This window comes from Misgurnus anguillicaudatus, chromosome 18 (assembly GCF_027580225.2).
Source record: "Misgurnus anguillicaudatus chromosome 18, ASM2758022v2, whole genome shotgun sequence".
NCBI classification, from domain to species: Eukaryota; Metazoa; Chordata; class Actinopteri; order Cypriniformes; family Cobitidae; genus Misgurnus; species Misgurnus anguillicaudatus.
The window spans coordinates 20,761,070-20,783,245 of NC_073354.2; the positions used below are offsets into that span (position 1 = coordinate 20,761,070).

The window sequence follows — 22,176 nt, forward strand, 5'->3', positions numbered from 1 at the left end:
GGCGGTTCCGTCTGCTCTGGCCTTCGTCCAACGCTGCAAACGCATCTGGAATAGGGCCAGAAACGCTTTAATTCAGACTTCCAGACGAACCCAAGTCGCGGCCGACCGGCACCGGCGACCCGCCCCTCGCTATATTTGTGGGCAGAAAGTATGGCTCTCTTCCAAGGATCTGCCTCTCCGAGAGCCTTCACGTAAACTGGCTCCTCGCTTCCTTGGTCCATACAGTATAGTTAAGGTCATTAGTCCGGTTGCGGTCAAGCTCAGATTGCCTTTAGCATTCGGTCGGATTCACCCGGTTTTTCATGTTTCCAAGATCAAACCTGTTTTTTTTTCCCGTATTAATCCTGTCCCCTCTGCTCCCACCCCTCCCACCCCTCATCTAGTGGACGGTTCTCCTGCTTATTCAGTTAAGCGGTTATTAGATTCACGTCGGCGGGGCAGAGGTTTTCAATATCTCGTGGACTGGGAGGGCTACGGTCCGGAGGAGAGGTGTTGGGTACCGGCCCGGGACATTTTGGACCCTGAGTTGATCAACGATCTCCGTCGGCGACAAGGTGAGCCCCTTCTGGGACCGCCCGGTGGCGGTTTTGGGAGGGGGGATTCTGTTAGGACGTCAGTTTGATTGGTTGCTTTGTTTCTGTGTTTTCATTGTCTGTGTTTATGTTTTACAGCTCTGCTCATGCGCGTCTGTCATTTGGGTTCTTCATCAGCGTGATTTCCTACACCTGCGTCACCACACCTGTTAATTATTTACCCCTCGTTTGGTTGTTATATTAGTGCCCTTAGCCCTTTGTTCTCTGCGAGTTCGTCATTGTATGTGCCTTGCCAAATCTCCTGTCCTGTCCTGTCTTGTCTAGTCGGTCTAGTACCCAGTATCATATAACTCTAGTTATCTGTTCATTTTGTTATTTTATTTTCTCTTCCAAGTCTAGTTATTAATCATAGCTCCTGTTTATTTCTTTAGTTATTTTCCGTATTTTACCTGAGTTCTCTGCTGTCGCCATCTGCCAGGTTACCCACTGCTCTGCTTTCTCTGAGTGGTTGGCATCTCACTCTCCGCTGCAGCTTCGGCTGTTGTGCTGCCAGAGGCGCTGTCCAGCGTACCCACGCAGGGTCTGTAGCCGCGGTCCGGCATGCCCGGTTAAATTCTCCGTGGAAGTTAAATTATTCACCCTGTCATCGCGCAGTGGATTACTCACCCTGACATCGCTCAGTGGATCTGTCACCCTGTCTACAAGCAGTGGATTTCTCAGCTGGCCTTCGCTCATTGAAACTCTCACCCTGTCTACGCACAGCGGATAATCTCACCCTGTCTACGCACAGCGGATAATCTCACCCTGTCTACGCACAGCGGATCTTTCTCTCTCTTTGATTTACTCTCTTCATTATTCACCCAAGCTCAGCCTTGTGGACATTGACTGCCTTTAATAAATTATTATTTTTTCTGCAATTGGATCCTGTCTCAGTCTCCCTCTGTAACCCTGACATATATAGCTAATTTTGCCCTTCATGACAACTGTGAGGGGGGTGAATTTTTTTGTAACTCACCCGTTTAGATTATATTAAGCCTTAAACTTCTGCATAATTAAGGGCGTGGCCGCTTAAGTGTCGGTTGAACAGCCACTGCTGTCACTAGACTTGCGCTAGGCGGGCGTGGTTTCACCTCAGCTTCACCCATGTCCCGCCTCTTTACCCATTTTCGGTTTTCCGCGAGTAATTCGCGGGGACGCGCGGCAAGATGGCGATGGCAGGCAACGCCTACTTTAAGCTTCAAAAGCGATCTTCACAAACCAATGGTTGACGTCACGGACACTACGTCCATATTTTTTTTTACGGTCTATGGTTCCTTCCCTAGTTTGCCGACGTGCGTCTGTGGAGGGAAAAACCCGCTGTGCTCCGGTGCAAAATACGAATGATACATGCGTCACTGACAAAGTCAATTGCGCTGGGTGCAAGATAGGGCCCAGAGTGTTTTCACATATGTTGGTGCGCACCGTGGTGCAGCCTCGGAGCGCACCAAAATACATTGTATCATTTTTCAGTTAATGCGGTCCGTGTTCACATATTATTTTATTTACTGTACTCGAAATGCCCCACCGTACACCACGTGACACCGGACAGCGCTGTCATTGGTCTCTGACAGCTCTTACCGTCTCATGACCACCCCCACGTTTCCACGACAACCAGCCTGACAGGGAGAGCGCAGCTATCAAGATGTGGAGATAAACGATGCATGTCTTTGCGAAGTTTCTTTGCTTTAACGCGAAATTGCGTAGCTGTTCTATTAAAGCCTTTCTCACGGAGCCGTTTGCTAAAAAGCCCGTAATGTCACTATTTGTGTGTGGAGGACAGCTATGCTTTTATAAAATCATCAGCTCAAACGTAAAGGAGACAGCGAATCTCTGCAACGGACCAGGATTGGCTTGTTTGTTGTTAACCCACAATATAACACCCGGCTCACGTCGGAAGCCCAGTGGCTCAAACATGTGGAGAACTTCCTGTATTTGGTTCGGCCCGAGGTCCAGCAGTGTTCACACCACAGGTGGGTTGCCCCAGAGTTCGGTGACAGCCGCTCCGAGACCACCTGTTTAGAGCGGTGCATATTATATAAACGGCACGAACATGTAAATCAAGTTATCCAGTCAGTGTTGTATAAAATGTTGACTCATGACTCGCTCCTCCCGCAGTTTGTAACTCCTCCTGCCAATTTTTTTTGTACGTTATCGAAAAGAATTAGTAAATCAGCTAATCTGTCTTTTATTAATCTGATCAGAGATATGAATGATATAATACTACTCTATAGGTAGTCCAAATTACATCAGATACGCAGAAACAGTGTGTGTTATGGACACTACATACTACAGCAAAGACTAATATTATGTAAAGTGGCTTCACCCACCAAACTGTTAATATACTGATAACTCCACTACCCTGTGCAAAAAATTGCCAGGTAGCTTACAAATTTGAGATACAAACCTCAACTTTTCCATAATTCTTGAAGTTCATTTACCAACACGTCTTTATGAGTGCTTTGTGTAGTAAAAAACACGGCACACACTGTTACACACCAGCAACGCTACACGTATTGCTCTGTTATTCTCACTATACTCTCAACCATCCTATTAATTACAGAGAAGTGATGCATTAGCAAAAAGCTCTCGAAGATAAATCACTAAATAATTCTCCCTTAAGGTCAAGACCAATGCATCAGCAACTTCATATGGGCATCATGGTGCTGTTAATCACTCTGATCGATGCCCCTCAGCCACACCATTCACAACAGACTGAATAAATACAAACAGATATCTGCGGAAATAACCCAACAGAGCAAGATGCAGTTCTTGTATTGATTACAGACACCGGAGTCTTTACTGATGAACTACACCACACCCAGAAATCAAAAGAAAGGTCATGATATATTATAGAATGAAACACAGCAAATTGTAAAGAAGACAGAAAGTCTCAAGTTCATAGGTCTAGAATAATGTGGAGATGACTTCTGTGACCTTTTTGAATTTTAAGAACATATCCCAGCTTGGTTTGAACACACATATGCAGAATATTAATGTTAACATATTACGACACTACTACAAGAATATTTCCCAACTGTGATCTTATCTCATTACTATGCCTAAAATGTGTCCGTGCGTGTAAGGATCTCAATGCATTTGTGTTGATTTAGGTTGACTTCTGCATATGCACCTAGTCTGACAACTAGGAGCAAAGAGTGAAATGACTAATGTTCAGTAATGAGTGTAACCGTCTCCAAAGCTGCTGCCTGGGAGACGAGGCCCGTCCTCTGAAGATTCCTTAGTCTCAAACGGCCCAACACACGCTGCGTGACTACAACGAAACGATGGCTACCCAAAAGAGATGATCTCCAGTGGCATAGAGAATCTAGCTTGAATAAACTCAGTAATTGGACCCTTGTGTATTCATACACTGTAAAAAAAATCTTTAAAAAATGGTCAAACGACTGGCAGCAGCGGTTTTCCATCTTGATGTCATGTCTTGACATTTTATATGGTACGGTATATAAAAGGCACACTTATTGTGCATTCATACCATGAACTCAACATTTTTATTAAAAATGAGCTTGCATATTACTCCAATGTGAGAATCTCACAGTATGAGAATGGTGTGATGTCACTGTGATCATCGCATGACCTGTACTGGGTCACTGGGTTTTGCACCTTTCTGTGATGATTAAAGTTGCAATGAAAGTAAAATAAAAACTGTAATTTGTTTTGTAATATTGTGGTATTTTTTACAAATTATTAATCTGTGAGCTTCATTAATTTAAAAAAATTAATGTGCCCTCATAATCTTTAATCAAAAATGCAAATCTCCTCCCAAACAATATTGTGGTATTTTTTACAAATTATTTATCTGTGAGCTTCATTAATTTAAAAAAATTCATGTGCCCTCATAATCTTTAATCAAAAATGCAAATCTCCTCCCCTCCTAAAAACGATCTCTTTACTTACGGTCATAATGTATGGCAGGCGGGCGGGGTCCGGGAGAATATCGCTGCGATTAGCAATTAGCAACATGACCCAACTTCAAATGATCCAATCAGATCTCGATGGACAAATTCAAATCCAGCCCTGCCTTATTTCATTTCAAAGGCCGGTTTTACTCGGATACACATCACCACGGGGAAAATTTGGCAATTGATACTTCTGTTTCATGGCGCCTTTAAGTTTGGTTGGGTTAGGTGATAATAAATATCATTAACCATCTTAAGATTCATTGGAGATCATCTTCTGACAGTAAGAGAAAACTACCAAAAGCACAGATTGCTTGGCCCTGTATAAATATGTAAAGTAGCTGCGTTACAAGTAACCCCGCGTTAGCTTGTTCCCCGCTCATTAATACATATATTGCATTCATACAATATCTACATATCTTTAACGAAAAACTTATATCATGCAACAAGTAAATTTCAATTACGGTAAGAATACAAATCACAAAGAATTTTTCCTGGCAGTTCAGTCTAAAAAATGTTGTCTGTTTTACATAACCTTACAGTAATTCAATTTCTGGCAATTTGGTGAATTCAAGTCATTATTTCACTCGAACCGAAAAACATTATACATAACTATTGAACATTAGCATCATGTAATTCTACTAGTAGTGATGTTTCCAGTATATGATAAAGGAGAAGCATAGATATCAGAGGGTCTGTCTCATGATGGCAGAGAGAGAAACAGGTCTATTAGATTAAGTTATTTTTGTACCTGCTCTCCTGTTTAATGGAGTTACAAGGCTCTGGATTGCCTAAGCAAAACTGATTTTAAAACAAGAGGACTGATAGGACTGCCAGATAAAAACATACAATGATTCCATACAATGATTTGTGAGAGGAGTACTGCATATTTTTGGTAGATTCATTGCCACACAAGGAGCAAAGTCAAGGACTTTATGAGAATTGCCAACGGCAGACTAACTCTTACCGCTCGGTTAGAAGCACGGGCTCATCATTTTTTTTCATCCTCCACCCTTTAGTTGCGATACCATCTGCTGATTTCATAGAAACCACTAATATCAGTTGAGCAAGAAAGCGTGTGTCGCTGCATTGATTTCACAAATATTCTGATGGCAGTATTGTTACCATGTATAGAGCTGCATCATATTATAACATATATGTAAATATGAACCGTTGAGGCACTCTTTACTTACAAAGGTGTACTTTTTGAAAAGGTAAGCACCCAGTGACAGCATTTGTACCTTTAAATCTGATAGTATAGGGCAGGCCGGAGTTCTGCTTCTCTCCAGAACGGGAAAGTCTGCAGGAGAAGGGAGGGGAGCAATCGCAGGCCTCCATCCCTGTGGGTGGCTCATCCACACTCATGACAAAGTGCATCCGAGCAAAGGTCAGTGCATAGCCTGCAGGCTTTGCTGCATCCCCCAGCCTACCTAGTTAGTCATACTCAACAGGAAAAACACCACTCCATCATCCAATGATGATGAGTGGGTAAAATGAAAAAGATGATTCAAAAGCTGTGGGGGTGTGGAAAGCTCTGTGAGACGTTGATCGATGAAGGCGATTCTGAAAAGTCTCTGGCACACATCTTAAAGCCCTCTTTAATTAAAGATAGGATGCTGGTGCAGGGCCAAGACCTGGGAGCACGTCCTGCCCGTTCAGCAAATGGGACAAGTGCAGAGTCAGACCCTGCAGACTCCTGACATTCCACCATAACTCCTGACATTTGACAGCTTTAAGGAGCTAAACATGCAAGAGTAAGATTAAAACAAGAGCTAGAATATGACATCACAGGTCTTGTGTTCATAAAAAATACACACATACATATATATATATATATATATATATATATATATATATATATATACACATACGTAGACATAAACACGCACACACACCTAAAGGATTATTAGGAACACCATACTAATACTGTGGTTAACCCCCTTTTGCCTTCAGAACTGCCTTAATTCTACATGGCATTGATTTAACAAGGAGCTGAAAGCATTCTTTAGAAATGTTGGCCCATATTGATAGGATAGCATCTTGCAGTTGATGGAGATTTGTGGGATGCACATCCAGGGGACGAAGCTCCCGTTACATCACATCCCAACGATGCTCTATTGGGTTGAGATCTGGTGACTCTGTGGGCATTTTAGTACAGTGAACTCATTTTCATATTCAAGAAACCAATTTGAAATTTTTCGAGCTTTGCGACATGGTGCATTATCCTGCTGGAAGTAGCCATCAGAGGATGGGTACATGGTGGTCATAAAGGAATGGACATGGTCAGAAACAATGCTCAGGTAGGCTGTGGCCTTTAAACGATGCCCAATTGGCACTAAGGGGCCTAAAGTGTGCCAAAAAAACATCCCCCACACCATTACACCACCACCACCAGCCTGCACAGTGGTAACAAGGCATGATGGATTCATGTTCTCATTCTGTTTACACCAAATTCTGACTCTACCATCTGAATTTCTCAACAGAAATCGAGACTCATCAAACCAGGCAACATTTTTCCAGTCTACAACTGTCCAATTTTGGTGAGCTAATGCAAATTGTAGCCTCTTTTTCCTATTTGTAGTGGAGATGAGTGGTACCCGGTGGGGTCTTCTGCTGTTGTAGCCCATCCGCTGTAAGGTTGTGCGTGTTGTGGCTTCATAAATGCTTTGCTGCATACCTCAGTTGTAACGAGTGGCTTAACAAGGCATTTTCGCCCTCAGGACTGCCGCATACTGGATGCTTTCCCTTTTCACACCATTCTTTGTAAAACCTAGAAATGGTTGTGCATGAAAATCCCAGTAACTGAGCAGATTGTGAAATACTCAGACTAGCCCGTCTGGCACCAACAACCATGCCACGCTCAAAATTGCTTAAATCACATTTCTTTCCCATTCTGACATTCAGTTTGGAGTTCATGAGATTGTCTTGACCAGGACCACACCCCTAAATGCATTGAAGCAACTGCCAATGTGATTGGTTGATTAGATAATTGCATTAATGAGAAACTGAACAGGTGTTGCTAATAATCCTTTAGGTGAGTGTGTGTGTATACACACTTACCGGCCACTTTATTAGGTACACCTGTCCAACTGCGCGTTAATGCAAATTTCTAATCAGCCAATCACATGGCAGCAACTGAATGCATTTAGGCATGTAGACATGGTCAAGACGATCTGCTAAAGTTCAAGCCGAGCTTCAGAATGGGGAAGAAAGTGATTTAAGTGACTTTGAAAGTGGCATGGTTGTTGGTGCCAGACGGGCTGGTCTGAGTATTTCAGAATCTGCTGATTTACTGTGATTTTCACGCACAACCATATCAAGGATTTACAGAGAATGGTCCTAAAAAGAGAAAATATCCAGTGAGTGGCAGTTCTGTGGACACAAATGCCTTGTTGATGCCAAATGTCAGAGAAGAATGGCCAGCCTGGTTCAAGCTGATAGAAAGGCAACAGTAACTCAAATAACCACTCGTTACAACCGAGATATACAGAAGAGCATCTCTGAACGCACAACACGTTGAACCTTGAGGCGGATGGGCTACTGCAGCAGAAGAACACACCGGGTGCCACTCCTGACAGCTAAGAACAGGAAACTAAGGCTTCAATTTACACAGGATCACCAAAATTGGACAATAGAAGTTGGAAAAACGTTGCCTGGTCTGATGAGTCTTGATTTCTGCTGCGACATTCAGATAGTAGAGTCAGAATTTGGCGTCAACAACATGAAAGCATGGATTAATCTTGCCTTGTATCAATGGTTCAGGCTGGTGGTGGTGGTGTAATGGTGTAGGGGATATTTTCTTGGCACACTTGAGCATCGTGTATTGTTTCTGACCATTTTCATTACTTTATGACCACAGCGTACCCATTGCTACTTCCAGCAGGATAATGGCCTCCACATTCACCAGATCTCAACCCAATGGAGCATCTTTGGGATGTGGTGGAACGGGAGTTTCGTGCCCTGGATGTGCAGCCGACAAATCTGCAGCAACTGCGAGATGTTATCATGTCAATATGGACCAAAATCTCTGAAGAATGTTTCAAGTACCTTGTTGAATCTGTGCCACAAAGGATTAAGGCAGTTCTGAAGGCAAAAGGGGGTCCAACCCGGTACTAGTAAGGTGTACCTAATAAAGTGGCCGGTGAGTGTATATATACTAAACTCATAACACAGCAGATTTCAATAATGATTATCATATTCATTCACTGTCAAAATGTATATATAAAAAAAGAGTGAATTAGTTATTAAAAAATAGGTACAGTATAAGCAGCAAAGCAATGATAGTTTTTGTGATCAATTGTCCATGCACCTTAAGACTACAGTATCCTAAAAGGACTTTAACCCCCAATTTGGGTATAGTAAAGGTCTAATTACATTTCCTGCATGCTTGTTTTTAAGATACAATTACTCTAGGCCAGGAAAGAGATATTTACATAAAACACTTCTATGCATTTGTCACTTACACAGCAAATTCTTTGTTTTGGGCTGTGGAGTCCACTGAGATGTGTAATGCAATGTAGAAACGTCTTTAATAGCAAATCGTTTATCCAACAACTCTATTCATTTATTGACCTTTTCTGAATACTGTAAATGAAGGCCATTTTCCTGCTGAGCTCCCTGGTGCTTTTTCATTATAGATTTAGACCTTTTGCCAACTTTCTGGGTAAATACCATTGATGGGTTCAAGATCTGCCTGCTGGCATTCTATCCAACATAAAAAGCTAATTAAATCAATAGGCAGAGCCTGAGAGAGGAAACTTCTCAAACAGGCTAGTAGCAGCATCAAGTACAAGTCTCAAAATAATCCTGTCACTAAATTAAATACATAATTTTATAATTATTAACTCATAGTTATTAATCACCTACCTAAAGTAATGACTACTTAAATTGAATCAATTCGTATATAAAAAACAGATTTCCTACGTTATTAATTTTGATGTCATTTAAAAACAATCCACCCTAATAGTGTTTAGGGATGTGACAATCCAATGATTAATTATCAGTCTATTTCTCTTACTTTGCATTAATATCTTTGATTGATGACACAATTTTTTCCTATATTCATATTTAAAACTTGATAAATCATAATTAATAGCTTCCTATCAGCCAAGGCACATTCAGAGTTTCTTCTTCTTCATTTATTGGTGGGTAGCGTTAAGGTGCATTATAGCCAAGTTACTCTCGTCTCCTAACACCAATCTCGTCAAAGAGCTAAACAGAGTTAAACAATGTCTACTTGTTTTAAGTTATGTCAAATGATTACAGGGCAAAACTAATAATAGTAAACTAGTAGACTGAACCAAGTTTTTTAACTTCATGTTGCATTTTTTTTTACAGTGTAGAGCCACACAGTAGGTGGCAATTTGTTTGGAACCCCTTTGAAACATCTGCGCCTAAACTGTATGACAATGATAAGCAGCCACTAATTGTATTTACTGTGTTAATTTGCTAATTGAAACTTTTTTGGCTAAAGTGGGATTTAAATTACTTGATTGGCTTTAGGGAACATACAATTTTGATAAAACACCAAGTAATGACTTATTATATTCTCAAACTAAAGTTTAAGCTATTGTGATGACAATTGTGATGATACAGTATGTAATTAACTGAAACTGGATAGCATTAATAAGCAGTACATTCAAAAATAACTTTATGGTCTCTCCTCCACACTCAGACTATTTGAGGGTCTTAAACTTAAAGTATTTCAGCTGTCAGCCTTAGTGTATATTTATGTGCATAGATCCACCGCTTGGCTTTCAGGCAATAACTCTCAATCTGCTAATGCTCCTCAATTACTAATGTCCTCTCAATAAGACAAACTGGATCATGGGGGACCAATCAATTTAACATTAGCAGATAAGATGGACAGCACACGGACAACAGGGAAAAGTTAATTCATCCTGCAGTTTTAAAGCATTGGTATGGCTGTCTTGAGTTGAGCGCTGTACAGAATGGTTGCGAGAATTTGCGTGGTCAGAGTAAAGACGGAACAAAATATTACAATAGTGAAATTCGACCCCCTTTACATATTTTATGACTCAAATGTGTCTATGAAGGAGTGCCACATTATTTATGCATGGCTTATTTGGCGTATTGAGGTCCAGCAGTGGTCAAAGCGCTTAATGAAAATATTTAAAACTATTTAATTAAAGACTTTAGTCTATATAATTTATATAATAAAACATTATTATAGTTGACATAATGAGAACATTTTTTTAACTTAATGGATGTGTATATCAGTAAGGTTAGTTAAAGATATATAAAGGAAAATTTTTAGTAAAAAAAGCATACAGTTTTATGGTTTGCAAAAAAATTGATGTACTAACTAGGAGTACCGTTGTTACGATATATATATATATTTATATATATATATATATATATATATATATATATATATATATATATATATATATACACACATTAATGAGAACCGACAATGAATACAGACAATTCTAAGTATATATAGAGTCCAGGTAATTGTGAACGGGTAAAGACGGTAGTCAAAGATGGTGGATGACTAGGTGCAAAGGATTATGGGTAGTGCAGTCCGGTGAGTGAGGGCAGGTGACAAGGAATACGTTATAATGTAGGTTCCCTCCCGGCAGGGGGGGGGGTCTGGAGGACCTTGGCGGAGCCAGAGTGACCAAGGATGAAGGTGGAGCTGGAGGGAAGGAGGAGCCTGACAGAGCCATAGAGGCGGGGTGACAAGGCAAAACTGGAGGAGTGGAGCCCAGAGGATTGTCAATGACTGACCAAGGTGGGGCATGGAGGGAAGAGGGAGCCTGGTGGGATGATGGGCCATGGTGGAGTTGATGGAGTTAGAAGGACGAGCCAGCGGAGACGAAGGTGAGCTGGACGGAGCCAGCGGAGGCGCATGAGAGGGTTTGGGGCTTTACTTTGCACGAGAGCTTGTAACGCGCGGATACCTCCTCGCATGCACCTGGACTAATGCTGCGTTCCAGACTTACGACTCTGAATTGGGAGTACGCGTTCCAGGCAACCTGTAACACGTGTTTTTCCAACCTTCTACCCGTGAAAGTGCACTGGAATGGCAGTCAAACCCGTGACTTCCCACCCGTGAACTCGTACTAGATCGATGTACTCCCAGCTCAGAGTCGTGACTTTTGAAGTCGTGATTTGCTGGTTACAGGTTGCCTGGAACGCGACATTAATGCACGCATCTTGGACTCTTGCTCGGACCTGATTGTGCGTGGGTCGTGGCATGTACTCCTTCTAGCACGTGAACTTGTAATGCACATGATTGGGACTCTTCCATGTCATTTAGTGCATAAGTTATGCAGTCCACAAGCTCCCAAACTTATGTTTGTCACTGTATAAGGGAAATTAACATTTAATTTTCTTTACTTCTGATCTATGAACAGATATCAGAACAGGTTGTGGGTTTATGATCAATCATCTTAACACCTCATTATTGATACCTGATAAGTCTCTGCAGTAAAGTAAATCCTTGAAGACGTAAATCACTTTGCATGCCGCTGTCATTCTGTTATACTAAAATATATGTGGTCATACAGTGTGTCATATGCAAGTATATTGGTTAGGGGTGGCACGGTTCATGAAAAAAATCTGAACCGTTCAGTTCGCTTGTCTCGGTTCGGAGCGCGTGTGCATCGCACGGTTCAATGGTTAATGGCATGCGCAATGTAGCCTCATGCCCTGTATGTTACCTCAGATAGCGTGTTTCCCTTTCGCGCGAAAGAAGAGGTGACTGGTTTGGAGTACTGCAGGTTATGTTACGTGTAGAAATGGGAAGTGGGAGAGAAAAGGAAGTCTGCCCGGAGTTGGAGGATGCGCCAGCGTCGTATAAGTTTGGTGTGTGGAAACATTTTTTATTTCATGTTACCTATGATGACAGCGGAAATAAAACAATAGATAGAACTGCAGTCTACAGGTTGAATGTGTTTGAACAGCCACAGGAGACCGCCGTCTGGCTTTCCTCAGGGATGGTCCCAATAATGTACTTAAAGTGCATGATTACATGACATAACTGTTTTAATACTGTATCCTAAATTATGGATAATTAATATATTAATAAGATAATACATTTCTGGAGTGTTAAAATTAAAAGAAAAAATAACAAGAACCGTACTGAACCGAGAACCGTGACCATAAAACCGTGATACAAACCGAACCGAGGGTTTTGTGAACCGTGCCACCCCTAATATTAGTCAAAACAAAAATAACTATTATAAATTAAGGATTATCAGGACTTGTTCAATATCTTAGACAACACTTAACATACACGCTTACTCTGCAAATATTATACACAAAATGTGATCTACTACAAAACAAAGTATTTTATTAGCTTGTTGTGCATAAAGTGACAACATCAGCATTGTATGACCAATAACATTTAAATTACTTTTGTGCCGATTGTTACCGGTAAGATTCTTGATCATGTACATTATTATAAATGATGTAATAATCACAGAAGCAGCACCATTAACTGCCTTCAAACAGTACAAGACAATTCTACACTTCTGACACAGCAATTTTCCCTATGGCAAGTTATCCTACTTGCATATTTGAATAATTTAACTCTGTGATAAGAGGGGAAATCAGTCACAGCTACTATGATAACAGCATCCAACCGAAAACATTGCCTGGTATCTCCGAAAATTTATTTGCATCGTCTGATGTTGTGTTGCTGATTGCCTATGGGAAGACATGGAGAGGCAAATTTGTTTAGCTTTATTTGTGGTACAATGTGTTTATGATTTGGCAAGACTTAATTACTTCCTAAGATGATGAAACGCTTAATTAATGTTGACAAGTTTTGGATTAGCAGAAACAGGCCAATACACTTGCAAGACAGAACACTCCTTTAGACAGGAAAACATTAGCTTTGCTTTTTCCTCCCTTACTTTGATTGTCAGGAGGGGGAGTCGAGTCGACAGGACCCGAGGGAGAACGGCTGACAAGTGGAGGGAAGTACTTGCCATTTCAAAGCACAGTTTGTTATAGTTGTGTTTGGGCAAACATGCCTTTCCATTACCCTTTGATTTGAAAATGCACAAATCAAATTCTCAAAAACTCCCATATATCGCAATTTTTTTTAAAACACAGGTGGGGTGGTTTTAATGCAATTAGAAAAAGAAATATTGCATTTACAGTCACAGACGTAAGTGTCACATGATGACTTGCATAACTTGCTCAATTTTCTACTAATTTTCAAATTGTTTTTTTTTTTTACAAACGGTATTATTGTGGCTATCATTCTGGATGCTTTAACATGTTTCATGAATTTATTTTTTATTTTTTAGTATAAGTATGCAGTTTCATAGGTACATCTTTGACATTTATAACAAACCAAACTGTTTGAAAATCGGTAGAAAAATAGCAAGTTATGGTCATTTAAAAGTACCTCCAGCATTAAACTAAATGCTACGAGTGAGCGAGCTGCCTGTGGTAAGATGGCCGCCAAAATGCAGACGTTCCACTTAACTGGCCAGCAGCACGGGCGAGACATTATCGCAACAGAACAAATTTATGTTTTAGTTGCATAACCTCATTTAATGGAAATGCCATCATTTGCAATAGTTTTTATTGACCTAAAAACAGCTACCTAGATTTCAATGTATAACATTAGATTTGACAAAGCAATCATTTATTTGTTATGATTGTGTTGGGGAAAGTTACTTTTAAAAGTAATGCATTACAATATTAAGTTACTCCCAAAAAAGTAATTGCGTTACTTAGTTACTTTTCACGGAAGGTAATGCTTACGTTACTTTTAGTTACTTTTGTGTTACTTTTTTTGGCTGGGGCTTGATCTCTTTCAGGCCTTGCAGGTGTTTTTTATTACTGAAAAGTTCTGCATTCAGAAATTGCATATTTCATCACAAAAATGTCGAGCTCTGGCCTGCCATCTCAGTTTCTGACTCAAACTGTTTCCAAACAGGCGTGTACGCATAGAGTGCATAATCTGACTACATTTAGTTTAATTTCAGTACATCATTTTTTTTAAATCAAATTAATTAAACTGAAAAAGGAATTTTAATTCCTTTTTTTAAAAAGTAACTAAAATATTAATGTGTACATTTAAAAAGTAATGCCTTACTTTAGAAAAGTAATATTAATACATAATGCACGTTACTTGTAATGTGTCACCCCCAACACTGTTTATGTATACATGGTTTGTATATCTGAGAAAGGGGTCCTGTTGTGCTTTCTTTACATTTTTATCTTTATTTACTTTGAAGTGCTGCTGTTCGAGGACTAAAAAGGCTTGCAGTTACACTTGCAATAAGTTTGCAAAGCATTCTCTGTAACAAAAAACACTTTCCAAAACTACAATGAGCAACTCATGGGATGACAACACACTTTTGCTGTAGAGCGGGCAAGGCCTGGTTGAGCTGTTTAGTAGTGTTTTATACCAAATGGCGAATAGACACTATTTCAAACCCACTTTGTTCAGCCTTACTAAGACGGACGAATGTTGATGTAGTTTGTGGTTGCAAGCTCACTTCGATAAAGATCTGGCTACACCCTTTCTATATAAACGGTTTATTTTATTCTGTACCAAACAACCTATGCCCTAAAAATCCCTGTGAAGACACTATCATTGGCAGTGAAAGCTAATTTGTGTAATACACAAATATTGTGTATGTAGGGTAGGCCTATATAAACCTTATTTTTAATGGTTAATTTAATCTGAAATGCATATGATGATTACAAAATAAAAACCTATTTAGTTCACCCCATAAAATAATTAAAGGGCTCTATCATACACCCGGCACAATGCAGCGCAATGCGCAACGCAAGCGTCATTTGCTACTTTCAACCCGGCGTAATGATCATTTTCACGTTTAGTGCCACGTGGTTTAAATAACAAATACATTTGTGTCCATTTTTGCACCCATGAGCGTTCTGGTCTGAAAACGAGGTGTGTTTAGGCATATTTTTGGCGTGTTGCTATTTTGAGGCAACTAAAATAGACTACGCTATTGGCCAACTAAAACCTGGTCTAAAGTGTAAAGTCAATGGCGCAATATTGTTTTTGTTATTTAAAGAGAGCGTTAGAAATCTGTGCCTATAAACAGGACAACAACGCGGGTTGTCGCACACATGGATGCGCAGCAGCACAAAAAAGCTTTTAAATATAAAAAAAGTAAGGTATTCAAATGTAAAAGATTATTATTGAGTCTCTTGGAGATAAATGAGGACCAATTATGAGACGTTAGAAGGCGTAAAGAGCTCCTTCACCTGCAGCCTGGTAAGTAAATAAATGACAATGCGCTTAGATTGTTAAAATAGGGCCCAAAGACTTTGTAAAAGGGCATAATAGGACTTCTTTACTAAATCATGAATGACCAAAATCATCTAAATACACTTTATTCATCTAAAAATACTCTTGTAGTACTTAAATTGTCACTGCATACACATATTGAGTAACACACACGTCAGCACTGTAAAAATAATATTAAATTCTTTGCAGCTTATGGGAAACCCCAGTGATGAGGGTGCATGGGGATTTCAGGTCGCTGTAATTTGTCAAAAAGGCAAGCCAAGTATTTTCTGAACGCCTCTGTAAAGTTAGAAGAGTTAGCCATGTGTTTTGCTGACTACCACACATATCCTTTTTTGGGCTTAAAAGAGTGTGCTCTTTTTTTGAAGAGCCCAGGAGCAATTCCATCTAATCTACTTCCCCTCATCTACATCCTCAGCAATTCTGCTAAAAATACATTCAGGCTAATCTTGCGATAAAAAACACTTTGGTGTAATTTAAGATTTAATCAGTACTGCGTGTCGGTTCTAAAACGTTTTTGTTATCAATAGAAAAAAAATCCAAATGGTTATCCACTGTGGTCAAAAACTGGTCTTCTAGTCTAAGCTGGATGAACAAAGTGTGACAAATGACACTCTTAATATCTTAATAGCTTGATTTGCATCAGTCTGCCAAGTCTTTTTTAGTGTTTCATTCAAAATGACCAGAGGTCCACTGTTGCTTCAAGCATCTGTTTAGTGGAGATGCAGCTTTAAAAGTGACACGAAATATTTCTGCATCTTCTGTGGTTACTTGACCAAAGGAGAACATTTTTAATCCTTCTATTAGTTTTAATGCAATTTTTAAACAACTCATTCCTCCCCCTTCTAGCACGTTTTATCACTCCTTCAGTAAGGACAGGTGTAGGAGACGGGAATCCTTATTAACCACAACTTCCTCATGAATAATTTTAATAAGCTAATGTTAAAGCCATTTTGTCCCTAAAGGCAAAGCCTGTCGCACGCCTTCAATTGGCGACTTATCGAAACCCCATTTTAAAGTTAAATCCTCAGAACTTACACAGCTGTTAATAGCTATGCTACTACTCAAACGTTTCATGTCAGTCACAGACTAAAAACAGAGTCTAATCAATAGCCATGGTACTGATTGGTTTTGTCTGATCAATATCTATGGATGTAACAAACACGTATGCATTAGGAAGCTACAGCACCAGAAGTGAAGCGCAGAGTATTTGTCTTAAATTGATTTGAACACCTTTCACAAAATCTTGCTGTTCTGTAAGAGTACATTGCTCAGACTTAAAGTAGAAGGCTAAAATTGTAGAAAAACAGATTGATTTCACAGCCCTTTCAATGGTGAAGAGCCTCATTGATCTGGTTTCCCTAGTGTCTGACAGGGACCCCTGATGACAAATCTAAGATTTCCACCTCCTGTAATAGACCGGATTGAGCTTTGTGTCAATTGTAAACAGTACCATACTTTATGGCCACGTTCATTACTCAAAATAAGAGGTTTCGAGAAATGAAAACCGTTTCAGAGAAAGGACAATCTATATAGCTTATAAGATACAACAAAACAGCAACAAAATCTGATGAAATTTAGTTTGCGACAACAGTGTTTCCGGGAAAGCTTGCAGCCAGAGCCAATTCAATCATTTTGGAAATAAAACTCACAGCAAATTCTGACAACAGAGAAAAGAGATGAAACAACCTTGTTAGGAAAAATCCAGCCTTTTGATTTGTGATACAGAAAAATGTATCATTTTATTTCAAGATTTTTTTGAAGACCACAACCTGTTTTCTTTGATTTTAAACATTGCCTGAGGTCACAACTCCTATTACGTTTTTAAACAACCGATCTCTATTTGGACTGCAATGTTATGTGGGCATTACATGACATATGGGGCTGTTCCTGTGGCTCAGCTGGCAGAGCATTACCTTAGCAGCAGAAGGTCATGGATTCGGTCACAGGGTTTCACACATACTGATAAAATTTACTTCAAATGCCTCGTAAGTCAATTTGTATAAAAGTGCTACTAAATGCCTAAATGTAAATGTGGGCAAAGTGATACTTACCAGTTGGAGCCAGGAGCCTTGGGGGTGGCGGAGGAGGGGGTGGAGGTGGTAATGGTGGGTAGGGCTTACACTGGCATGGCAACTGGCAACTCCCTTCCAACGGCAACACTGTGGTTCGGGAACATGACTTCTGCAGCTCTCCTTTAGCAAACTAGGGTGAAAAGGTGGGCACTTAGGTTACTGTTTCTTGTCACTTTCAGCTGTCGTTTTCGAACTCAGTCCAGCATGAACTACAAAAATTTTAATAAATTCTATTGACAAGTATAGTGCAGAAAAATCGCTATAGTAAGATGTTAATGATGGAGATGATTTGTAGGAATAGCCCTTACATTTTACAATGATGAGAATAGAGAATGAGGAAAAATATAACAAACACAAGTGCTCATCACACTGGCAAACGGGCGCTCCCTCCCACTAAAGTGGAGAATGAAGGGTGTGTGGAGGCTGAGGTCTCTTAAAGAGATCACCCACCCACACCGCAGAACCTCAGATCCCCAGAGAAGTGGGAGTACCGATGGGTGAACCCTGACACTGCCTCCTCCTAAAAGGGCATCTAGGAAACACTTCTCCCAGTCTTGTGAGCTTTATGGCAACAAGGGACAGTGGTAAGGAACCATTAGCCATGTCTCCGGTTCAATAACTTAATAATTTAACTGTGGTTCTACAAGAAGGTCTTTTTTTGCATCTTATATCACTGTGTAAATTCTGTGAATGTTGTATCAATGTCCATGTGTATTTATTGTTGTAAATTCATGTCCCATTGATCTAGGATTTACGCACTCATGGTACACTTGTGTCAAGGATGTGTCAATAAATTTAAGTCAATACTACTAAGTGAATAACAGTAATGATACATTTTATCGTACAGATATTTTCCTTTAAAACTTCTTTTACAATGTCATATTCTGAGGTAGTTTAACAGGATCACAAGGGAGGGTTAATCACACTATACTGGTTTTAAAAAAATATATGATACTTGTATTTAGTGACATATTTAATTCACTAAATATTAAAACAACCTAACTGGTTTTCAGATTAGGTTAGTGTCTTAATATCCCAGTGCCCAGTATGACAAGTAGCCAACTGTAGTTGTCCATTCTTAAATTAACATGAAATCTAATAGTTACGAAGTACACACATAAATAAGTTAGTTATGTAAGTAAACATCTCGACATATATTTCAGATGTTCAGGATAGTCGCTCAATAGGATATCAACACAGGAACATAAGGTGAGCAATATCGCACGTGCACTTTCACTGCTGCCACAGTTAACGCACCTGACTGTAAATAACCGTCAACCATGTGAACTTACCTGCAAAAATGGAAGAAATATTGAAAAAAAGCAGCGACTTAACAAAAACGACCAAAAACCCAAACTGAGCGGCAACAAATTTCGGATAAACATTCCTCTTCTGGCTCTTCACAGTCCACCTGGCGAGGACGCGAGTCTGAAGAGCATAAAAGTCATTTATTATCAGCAGTTTAATTCGCTCCTCGGCGCTTACCAATGATATTTTCCACGAGTTTGAGCAGATATAGTCTCTGAAACATTCTCGTCCACTTAGAGCGACGATAATCGATGACAAGAAGAATTTGAAACGACATGGGAAGGACGCTAACGTTGTTTACGAGGAAAGTTGTCGATCCAGCGCGCGGCGGTGCGGCGCGTTCCGTATCCATACAAGACTTGCGAAGCAAAGTTCTCCCGCGCGCGCGGGCTGACGACGAGCGATTCTGTGGGTGTCACGCGCTGAATCAGGATTCATTTCTTGCCAAGCGACATGATGTCTGTCATACGGCACATAAGTTAGTGGAACAATTAATAAACGCCATAGAAAAGAAACGCTGCTCGTTCGTATGCCAATGAGCAAGAAGGTCCCAAAACTGAGGATTCACCTTTTCATTACTTCAACAGCAGCACCTGACGCGAAGTCTTCCGGTCAGAGACGCGCGCAGAGATAACGCACTATTAACGTGCCCTCAATTTACATTGCTGTCGAAATGTCACGATCCGATATGACGAAAAGAGATAGCAAGAATATTGTAGTCAACAAGGACCCTTAGGGTTACGATCGGATAGGTCACACAGCATCAGACACTGAGCGTGCATTCAGCGCGAGTTGGATGCACTCTGCAGAGTAGACACAGTAGAGCGTGATAGAGAACGAGAGAGAGAGCAGGGGATGGTGTGGTGGGGGTAGTTTTGCCATTTAGCTTTTTGTTTAGGTGGCAGAATTTAAGCTTGCATTGTGCCTAAAAGATCTTTCTGTTTATTAGCATCACCAAGAGTATAGCCTGGAAACAATCAAGAGGCTAAATTAATTGATGAAACTGCGCATAAAGCTTTTATTGTCACTAAATGTAGTAAAGTAATTCAAGTTTTGAAGATTTTTTGTCAGGCTGTTTGGTTCTTTAAAAACCTTTAACATGAACCTTTCCGTTACAAAATGCTTTCTTTGGATAAAGTTTCGACAGACTATAAAAAGAGGGAAAATTTGTCCTTTAAAGGGGTCATATTATGAGATTTTTTTGAAGATGTAAAATAAGTATTTGGCGTCCCCAGAGTGCATGTGTGAAGTTTTAGTTCAAAATACTCATAGATTATTAATTATAGCATGTTAAAATTGCCACTTTGTAGGCCTGAGCAGAAGTGTGTCGTTTTTGGGTGTTTCCTTGAAAATGCAAATGAGCGGATGAAATGCAAACACTGATCACAATGATGGTGGTTTGTTGAAACTCAATTGTGCTGTCAATTATTATTAAATGGCAGTGCCGTGGTTGGATAATGCTGATTAAGGGGCAGTATTATTGTAATTTGTCTTGCTACCTACCTCACAAAACAGGCAAATCTGAACGACCTAATTTGTTCACATGCTTGCAGAGAATGGTTTACCAAAACAAAGTTACTGGGTTGATCTTTTTCACATTTTCTAGGTTTATAGAAGCACTGGGGACCCAATTCTCGCACCTAAACATGGAAAAAAGTCAGATTTTAATGCTATGACTCCTTTAAGATCCCTTGACTGAAAGTGCCAGTATATACTGTACACATTTTATAGTTAAAGTTTTCCTGTCTGAAGTTTTAAAGGTGCAGTGTGTACTTTTTAGAAGGATCTCTTGAAAGAAATGCAAAATAATATACAAAACTAAATTATCAGCTGTGTATAAAGACCTTTCATAATGAACTGTTAGGGGCCAGTAACACCAAAAGCGATTTAAACGCTTGCAAACGCAAGGCGCGATGCACTGCCTTTTTTACAAAAGAGCAGTGTGACGCGGCTTTTCATATCGCTAAGCACCCACCGAGTCAGCTGTCTTGTCAAACAAATATTAAAGCGTGAGTGCTCTTTTGTTGTTAACTGTCATATTAGCAGAAACTTTAAAGAGAGGGCGCTTGCTCTGACCTTGTTTGAGGATGAGAGGTGCACAAACACGCAGGAGAGAGTGAGCGAGTGGAGTCCGGTTCTTCAAAGCAACTGTAAACTTCACTCACCACAACGTAAGGCCCGCCTCTCCCCTCATTCGATTGGACAATGGAAAGACGCGAATGACGTTGGGCGCTTCTCCGCTCTCAGCACTCCTTCAAAAAGGCGTGCGCGTCAGGCGGCAAAAAAACGCAAGGCGCTCGGCGCGCGTAAACAGCGCCCAAATGCGCCCTGCCCCTAGAATATCATTCAAAAAAGGCGCCTGCAACTGCCATAAGCGCTTTTGGTGTGACTGGCCCCTTATGTGTTTATTGCCTTAGAATGAGACTTTTTATCTACATACACAAAGGGTCCCCTTTTTGTGCAGCCATGTTTCTACAGAAGCCCTTAACAGACAAACATTTACCGTAGCTTCTCTATGTGTTTCAAAAGCAAGAGGTGAGCAGTGGACTGGGCCTTTGGTTGCAATTTGCAACCTCACCACTAGATGCCACTAAAATTTACACACTGCACCTTTAAAGAAAGTAGTTTTATAGTAATCATTTTTATTGTAATAACTTGAATAGTGATAATTTTAAGTAAGTAATAAGGTACGAGAGGCTTTGCTGTTTCGTGAAAAAGTCACGGCTGAAGGGCATTGTTAACCACAATGTGAAGTGGAGTGCCCGCAACCTCTTCAGACGTGACTTATTCAGGATACAGCACTAGTCTCAAGTACTTTATTACTTTTATTTAACAAAACAAATATTAAAGCAAAAAAAAATCTGTATTATCAACGCACTTCCATGAAGTAAAATCATTAAAGTCTTAATTTCGCTGGGAAAAATAGTCTCTACACATTGTGAACGGCAAAACATCGTCATGTGTGGATCGTCATGTCAAAATATGTGTTCCGTGCGTCATGTAAACCTATGTGCACTGTGCGTCATGTCAAAATA

At 40.1% G+C, this 22,176-nt stretch overlaps 1 protein-coding gene across 1 annotated transcript in view; it reads right to left on the minus strand.

Moving 5' to 3' along the window:
• The window catches only part of prima1 (proline rich membrane anchor 1), a 61,658-nt gene extending 41,715 nt beyond the window's left edge, over positions 1–19,943 (minus strand). The window contains exons 1-3 of the mRNA XM_055186428.2: positions 19,710–19,943; positions 19,126–19,261; positions 17,813–17,963 (exon numbers count right to left, since the gene is read on the minus strand). Coding sequence (XP_055042403.1) covers positions 17,813–17,963; positions 19,126–19,218 — 244 coding nt within the window. The 5' untranslated portion in view covers positions 19,219–19,261; positions 19,710–19,943. The remainder of the gene's footprint in view (positions 1–17,812; positions 17,964–19,125; positions 19,262–19,709) is intronic.
• Positions 19,944–22,176: the final 2,233 nt, after the last annotated feature.